This window comes from Melanaphis sacchari, unplaced genomic scaffold (genome assembly GCF_002803265.2).
Source record: "Melanaphis sacchari strain LSU unplaced genomic scaffold, SCAv2.0 Contig4_pilon_pilon, whole genome shotgun sequence".
In the NCBI taxonomy this organism is placed as follows: domain Eukaryota; kingdom Metazoa; phylum Arthropoda; class Insecta; order Hemiptera; family Aphididae; genus Melanaphis; species Melanaphis sacchari.
The window spans coordinates 1045723-1054823 of NW_020271335.1; the positions used below are offsets into that span (position 1 = coordinate 1045723).

The following is a 9101-nucleotide window of genomic DNA, read 5'->3' on the forward strand; positions in this document are numbered from 1 at the left end:
AAACAATAACGAAAATTCTTCCTCACATTTTTAAAATTATTAAAAATATAAATATTCCTAATTTATTCTCATTGACTTAAGTAGAAGAAATGAATACCATCTCTCCCCTCCTAAATGACGTACGAAATGCCGCCCGGGTTTATGAAAGGCACGTACGAATTGAGGCGATATTATATTACATACTTAGTCATGACGGGTCGGCTAGTTGATTATATGTGTATAAAAACATAAAAAACTGTCAGTTTTTTAATTTTTAGACAAGCGTTAATTTCTTATTGTTGATAGATTAACTGAATTCTAGTTTTTTTTACGATTGTGTATTTCAAAATATTCCCGAAAACCCTGTGTTACTTGTCTATTATCCCTGGAGCTTAAATATAAAAAACTTCAGCATATTTAAATATTGATTGAGTACAAAGCAATATTTAAAGTTTTTTTGGTAAACTAATTTGATTTTTGAGTATACAAGAAATAGTTACAAATTATTTTTATTCAGAACATTGAATAAATACATTTTTGTATATTAGTCTAATCATTAATTTATCTTTATCAAATTATAGGCTTAGTTATATTTTTTTTTCATAATTTTGAATACGTTTTGATAATAGCTGGTATTCATAATTGCTAATTGAGACTTTTTGAGTATCAAACAGTTCTTATTTTTTAATTACATTTTATTTTTATCATAATTTTAATTTAAATTCAATCGCGAGTTTTTATAGTGTATAATGATATGCTCACACATCATTGTATATTACATATTCATAAAATTTAAATAAATAAATTAACGGTCAAGTAGTCGCACGCAGATTAAAACCTCATAAACATCCTTTTGACACGGTACGCAACGATCGTCGGTACAAAGTTCAGACACCGCAGCAACCGGTCTTCACTATCACCACGACAAACACGGGTACGGGGTAAAGTCACGATATTGTCAACTCTCCCACCAACGCCGTAAAAGGCCTAGGCGGGACGGGAAGACAAGTCGTGCTAGACGAGTACCGGTCCGCGAAAACAGATCACTTTATCTTCCACACCCGAAGGTGTTCGTAACCGTCACCGGTAATCATTTTTATTGTTTATCCACATACATGGTTAAAATGTTTGTCTTGTCTACGAAGCATTGTTTTGATTATATTTTATTATTTAACTAAGACGTTATTCGGTGAGTTCTTTCTTTTTTTTTTTGGTTTTAATTTGTTTGTTTTAAACAAATTCTCATCGACCGCCGAAGCCGCGTCACTTTCACCACTGATAAAAGAAACGACTTATATTATATGGTTACAAAGGGATTGACACATGATTTGTGGCAATGTGCTGCAAAGCGTTTGACCCAGTTTCGTGTGCCGCCAAAGACAAGGGATGGTCCAATGAGGGTCTCTGTCGCTTAGGAGAAATCCTATTTCTTTAGAAAACGCGGAGACCTTTGATGATGCCACCTGTGACTCTGGCTGGCTTGACCAGGTCGTCTTATCTCATCAGTGCATGAGCACCAGCCAAGCTATCGAGTGCATGAGCACCGACTAAGTTACAAAATAAATGCAGGCGCACCAGACAAGCGAGCAGGAGTTCTTCCCAAAACCACCACACGGCAATACGGCATACACACAAGATTCCGCGAGTGACAGCTGAACTTTTTTTTTATAAGTTAAATCAGAGTTGTTTTTCTTATTTAAACTTAAGTTTTTCTTAAGTCGTATCGTAATTTGTGTCACCTCTCATCTTTCTCCGAGGAACATACTATAAGTATTCACTGCAGCGAATCAGGTAAGGTGCATGTCTAAAATACTTATTGTTAGTACATGTTCTTTTATTATATAATTTGCGTAACGGTGTATTTGATCATATTCTCGAATAACAATCTCGAGAGCCCTCCAAAGAACAGGAGGAAGGTAATAACACGAGAACAAGCATATTCAATAATTTTTAATACCGGACTTACATACAAGGCTTATGTCCCTTGTGTCAATTCGGCCGCATCTTTTTGACATACTTTTAACTTAGATATTTTTAACCTACTTTTGCTTTATTTTCACGTTATTACAATTTACAATAGTTGACACTAATTACCTCAGGAAATATTTAAAATTTATGAAAATACTAATCACAGATACTATATATTTTCATCATAATTTAATATTCTAAAGAAATATTTTTTTGTTAGGTTTTGATATGCATATACATAGTATGATAAAAGTGATGATTTTTGAACAGAACACAAATTGTATTAGTAGTGGTATTAAATATTATTATTTTTAATGTTTTAAACACATATATTTATTATGACTCAGTGAGAACAATTATAAAAATCTATGATTAATTGTTATTGCATTGTGTAATAATTACAATTTTATTTATCATGTGTTTGTTTTTTCTATTTCACCAAATCTAGAACATGGTGTGAGCTTAGTTGATTTCCACCCACTAATATATGCTTTTGTTACTGGAAATTGTCCACAACCACAACTGGAATTGAAATCATCTCCATCAAGAACCTCTAAGTAGATCCCTTTAAAGTTTTTTTTTGAGTAAGCCGCCTAAAATAAATAACAAAAAAATATTTTAATAGGATGGGAAAATGATTACAATTTTACTGTAAATTAGAGTGAGCAGAGTGAGTTACTGTAATAGATGTGTTAAATTTTAATTAAATTAATTTTATATGTCGTGTTATCATTGTAAACAAAAATCGATTGCGAATGTTGAAGATTTGTCAGCTTATATCATTAAGTACGTTCTGTGCTGTGTTTTTTGTGTTCAAAATTCAATCGTTTATTGTGAAATATAAATATACTAAATGGTATTAATATTAAGGTATGATCTGTTTGGTAAGGTTATATAAGTTTAAGTTAAAAATATCTCCAGCTGTATATATTTTTTTCCCTAAAGTTTATTTTATTACATATCACACTTAGTTTTTCACAGTACATTTCATGCTGTTTCTTCTCTTGCCGTCTGTGTATCGGATTTGTCTGACGCTATGATTAAATCCTGTACTAAAATTGGAAATTAAATAACCTTTAAAGTATATTTACTTGATCATATGAAAGCTGAGAAGGGCTCGCACACCAGAGAGATGAATTTGTTGTATTGATGCTACAATACTGTAATAAAAACAAAATAATGATTTTCAGTGTAGAAACACAAAATAAAAAATCTAAAGACAAAGACATTATTGAACCGTGCCCAAAATATGTTTCACTGAGAAAAAAACTGTTATCTGTAGCATAGAGATTAAAATGTTAGCTAATTTCACGTAAAGGCAACCAAGAAATTGCATATTCAGTTCATCAAATTATCTATTTCTATGAGAATTTGTGTAACTAAATAAAAAGATTTTATATTTGATGAGTAACTTAACAGCTTATATGTTCAAATCGCATTATGGATGAGAAAAAAAATGAATTATTGGTACTTAATATTTTAAAAGTATTTTAAGCACATAAGTAATTTAAGTATTACCGAAATACTTTTGAAAACATCATGAATATGAATTTTGTTGAGTTTTGTGGCTACAATATTGAAGTAAATATGAAATAGTAATTTTTTTTTGTATAGAAAAAAAGTATAAAATTTAAAACAAATTGCATATTGAATAAATTCATTAAATATGACAATGTTTTTCATTTGACGTTTAACAAATTGTTTTACATATTTATAAGATATAAAATTAATAAAATTGCTTAATGGAGTTTTATAAAAAGGCATAACTGTTCCACAATTTTTGTATCACGAGGTGTTTTTAAAATGTTGATACTTTTAATTTATATATATTTATATATATATATATCTGTTTGAACATCATTTATAAGTATAGCTAACCAGCTCATTATAGGTAGAGTATGTTTATAAAAGCATTGATTAAAAAAAGAGTGGAATGACTCGCAAGCATTAGTAATTCTAGCCAAACTTGTCGACTCAGCAGCCCAATATTGAGGTGGAAATAAGCTTTCTTTATTTATGAAATTGTCAGTTATGAAATCACAATATTTTTTTAATCTTTCATCATCAGAAGAGTCTGACATAAAATCATTTACAATACATTCTGGTACTTCATGTGGGTCAAAAAAAATAATCAAAAAGTATGTCTAATCCATTGTCCTATTTTAGAGTACATATTTTTATAATCTAGGGATAATCCAAATTTTTGTACACTTCGCCACCGAGCTTGAGTCAAATGAAATCTACAACCCACTATTTTAAAGTTAGGCCAAACAAATTCTACAGCTTTGTGAATTGTCATTTCAATGTCTATTGTGACCAGTTTTGGAGAAAATTGAATATCAAATTGATTTAATAGACTTTTTATCTTATTAAAAGTGTATTCATAAGTTTCATAACTTTTGTTTAAGATTAAACAAAAATTTATAGGAATATAATCACCATTTTTAAGTATATGAATGGTAAACATTTGTTTAAAAAACCGAGGACAAAATTTAAATGTACCATCCATATAAATTGTATCTATTTCAAATATTAACTTTAAAATTGTGTTACAAGAAAATAATAACAACATTTTTTTTTTTATCAATAAAAAAGTCTCACCTTCTTTTGTTACCGGTTTCATATCGTCTAAAGGTTTACGTACTCCCCCAACGTCATTAGGATTAAAAGGAAGAATTTTCTTACGTTTCTCATAAACATTTTTGCTTATTCTTTGAACGTCTATAATATTAGTATTCAATGTCAGAGTTTTACATATTTCTTCCATAATAATTTTTTTTGGTCTGTCATAAATATCTTCTTCGGCTTTTCTTTATCAAGCTGTATTAAGAGTTTGACGATCAATTAAATTTCTTGTATATGGATCATGATTTGCGTGTATTATATTTTCGTTTTTAGAACAAATTGTATTTGTTTTATTTGTATATAATATAGCAACACACTTACGATTAATGCATTTCCAACGAGTTGTGCCGTCTAATTTTGTATTAGCTTTTGAAAACTTATAATTTTTAAAAATTAATAAACACTTTTCCCGGTTACTTTCAATGAATTCAGCCATTATAAATTATTTTTGTTCTTTTAATTTAAATTTAAATAATGTCTATCACGACTCGGTAGGTACTAAAAAGTATAGGTACGTATGGAATGTGGCGCGCCCATCGCCCTTATACACTTGATATGGACCTCATAGTGTATCGCAATAGCTCCACACTGCTTTTAATTGGTGGTGTGGACTGGCCCTCCAGGTTGGGGGTTTAGCGCAGGGCTAATAACCCTGTTTTGTAAAAATTTAGTGTTCAGGAACCAAACAACAACAAGCCTCGGACATATAGATTCAATGGAAAAACGAACGGACATATGAAACATGATTTACTTTTTGGAACATGAAATGTGCGGACAATGTTCCAACCTAGAACAGCTATAAGTATAGTCAAAGAAATTGAGAAATATAAAGTCAAGATAGTAGCATTACAGGAAATCAGATGGGTTGACGAAGGAACTATAGAAATAAATGATACCACTATTTTGTATGGCAAATGCAATGAAAGACGACAGTTTGGAGTTGGTTTCGCAGTACACAAAAGCCTAGTACATACGATTAAATATTTCAAAGTTATCAGCTATAGAATTGCTATTCTTACAGTTAAGGCTAAGTTTTTTGATATAATATTTATTAATGTACATGCACTAACGGAAGAGAAGTCACAAGAAGAAAAAGAAGAATTTTATGCAGAGGTGGAAGATATCTTGTCAAGAATAAACAATAACAAAATAAGAATTATACTGGATGAAATGAATGCGAAGATAGGAAAAGAACAGTTCCTAAAACCTAACATAGGGAAGTAGTATAGCTTACACGAAACAACAAACGATAATGGTATGAAACTAATAGACCTTGCAACTGGCAAAAGATTCAGGATAACGAGCTCAATGTTTCCCCATAAGGATATACACAAAGGTACGTGGAGGTCACCAGTTGGACAACATACCAATCAAATTGACCATATCCTAGTGAGTGAAAGATTCATAAATGCTGTCAACGACGTACGAGTATATAGAGGAGCGGAGTTGGGAAGATCAATATTAAGCTGAAGGCGAGAAAACAGATTGATAACTCCAACTGTGTCAAATATGAAATATCAAAGCTAGATACCTAATGAAGATATCTGTAACGTTTTTTTAAATTGAAATGGAGAGATTAACACAACTAACAGATATTAATGAGACTCATAATACTGAATCACTTTGGGAGATTATAAAAAACATCATTACAAAGACATCAGAGAAAATCATCGGAAAACAAAGGAAAGCTAAAAGGAAACCACGGTTCAATTCAGTGTGCAAAGAAGCCATAATAAGAAGAAAAGAGGCGAGACTAAAATGGTTAACGGATACAACAAACCAAATCAACGGAGTTTATAATTGTTTCATACAATGTATGTGCGACTGTGTTTCGTGTTAAATGGATGACCACAATAACATATAACGGGTTTTCCATGATATAATATAATATAATATATATTAGATAAGATGAAAACGATAAGGTACAACATTTTGGCATTACTACTATACTCTATTAACTTTAGAGTATACTATAGGTATACTTCAGGCACATTATTATAACTGATTGGATGGCGTTTAACATTGTATTATGTCAAACAAAAAATAATGCTTGTTTATCTTTACTTCCGAAAAATCAAACTACGAACGAAATTAAACTTACATTGAAGAACGAAGACTAAAAAAATATTAAAATTTGTCAAACAAAAATTAATTTTTAATTTAACAGATGTAATTAATAATTATATATTAAATAATATGATCCGTTGTTAAAATTGTAAATTTAAAAAAAACTATGCTGGCAGAAGAGTGACACTGGCCGAAAAGGGAAGGGTAAATTTCGGTCGAAAACAGTGACGCCCTTGTCTACATAACTTTATTATTACGAGTGTAGAACAAGCGTTCTTATCATGAGGGTCTGATTTAAACAATTTGGTATAATTTGATTGGTATGAATAAAAATAAAATAATTGTTTAAACATTTTAATAATTCTAGGTTCAGTTAAATCTTTAACATATACTATTAAATATATCTACAATATCATATTCCACACATTGTAAATACCCTTTTATGTAAAATTCTACCAAATGTAATATATGTAAAACCTCTCTCCCTTGTTATACTTTAAACAAATGTAGGTTAATAATCTTTGTTGTTGAAGCCTTAATAAACTTAAAAAAAAAAAAAATATATATAATATTAATCATACCGTTGAATACGTAGTAATAATCTTCTTCAATACTAACGGTTGACCTCTTGTAATTCTTACAGTACACTGAAGCACCGCGTAAATTTTCGTCTTATCCATTGTTGAATTAGTTACAGCAGAAGTTATTATTTCCTGAAAAATTCTTTAATAATGTATTTTTAAATATAAATATTTTACTATTTTTAAGAGTAGGAACTAACCATAGACGTAATATTAGGATTTGGGCTTTTTATTGGAGCCACACCACATTTCTTAGTGACTGAATTACAAAAGTTTATATATGTAAATATAATATAATACATATCCAACGCTTCATTTGTTATTGTAAAATCAAAACCTTTAAGAACATAATTGGAAAATAAAGAAATAATATACATAAACATAAATTATAACAATTTTTTACTGTCCTTATAAGTAATGATATAGATATAATTTACTTACTCGAAGTATTTGAATACTGTTGATAGAACGCTCCATGTATGACTAAACCAACTTTAATTTTATGTTTTACTTCTTGTTTCAATCGATTGACAAATGAAGTGTAGTCTTTGGGAGAAACTGTTTTGTCCAACTTAAAAAATTAAACAATTTAATAGAAATGAAATAAGCGTGATGTAATATATTTATTTTTATACATAAGAATAAACTTAATGCTGAGTTGATTAAATTTTTTTAGCAATAAGTTAGAACTATATGGCTAATTCTCACAAGATAATAAAACATAGCTATCATTACTTGATACTTGTGATCAGAGAATTATAAATAATGGGTACACTCAAGTACTATAATTCAAAACCATGTTATGTTTCAATGATTTTTTTATGATACTGATAAAGATATCTTAGAAAATTATCTTTTCTGAATAAATTATAATCTCATAAAAGGACCTTTCGAAAATTGATGAAATATTTAATTTGCGTTTAGGCGTATTTTTATATGATTATAAAGACGAACTGTTTTACAAATACAATTTTATAATAAAACTATTTTTTATTTCACTTACATGAATATATCTAAAATAAATGACAATACCACTAATACTAAACGAATTTATAAAATTGACTAATGGATCCATTATTGTTTTCTTATAATTTTCTTCATTCTCGGGAACAAATATTGAGTGCCAATCTGGTTTATTATAAAATCCAATTTTTGTATAAACAACCTTTTTAGCATTTAGCAAAGTTTTCACCATACCTTTAAACATATACATTTTAATATATTAAAACACAGTATTCAACTATATTTATAAATAATGAATTCATATGTTTTTAACAGTTATAACTTATAACACATGATATAAAATAGACTGCTATATTCATTTTTACATTACCACTAGGTTAGGTTATTTTTAATAGTTAAATAGTGGATTACTGACAGAAAGAATGCAGCATATGACAGCATTGATCATTTGATCATATTTCATTTATTAATATAATTTTTTTTTAAATATCTTTCTTGAATGTAAACACTTGTAATATATTTTTAGCTATTGTTATTTACTAGTGTTGATAAATATTGAAAAATGAATATTAAATGATGAGTTATTTATTTGTTATTCGTTAACTTTTATTATCACGATTTTAATTATAGGGTTTACCCTAAACGCATGTAGTACATTATTTAATCCCCTTTAGACCATACTTTATTTTTTGATGTTTAATGTACGCCAATAAATTTTAACGCATTATTTTGTTTTAGATTATGAAAAAATCTTCATATGTTCCCATTTAAATATGTTTAAAAGAATGTTATATAAGTTTTCGGTGCACTTTCCGATAAATTATTTTATTACTGCTATCAATAAATGGCTTAGAGAGCGACCCGTGTGTAATCGTGACATTTTACCAAACACCAGTCATTGAGGTGCCGTGATCCCGA

General features: G+C 29.0%; 1 protein-coding gene across 1 annotated transcript; it reads right to left on the reverse strand.

Moving 5' to 3' along the window:
• Window positions 1–2306: 2306 nt before the first annotated feature.
• On the reverse strand, window positions 2307–8416 carry LOC112599156. The gene is made up of 6 exons (XM_025345936.1): window positions 8224–8416; window positions 7662–7791; window positions 7421–7557; window positions 7221–7352; window positions 3039–3107; window positions 2307–2540 (listed from the first exon to the last, which is right to left on the reverse strand). The coding sequence occupies exons 1-6, from the start codon at window positions 8413–8415 to the stop codon at window positions 2361–2363; spliced, it is 840 nt and encodes a 279-aa protein (XP_025201721.1). The 5' UTR covers window position 8416; the 3' UTR covers window positions 2307–2360.
• Window positions 8417–9101: the final 685 nt, after the last annotated feature.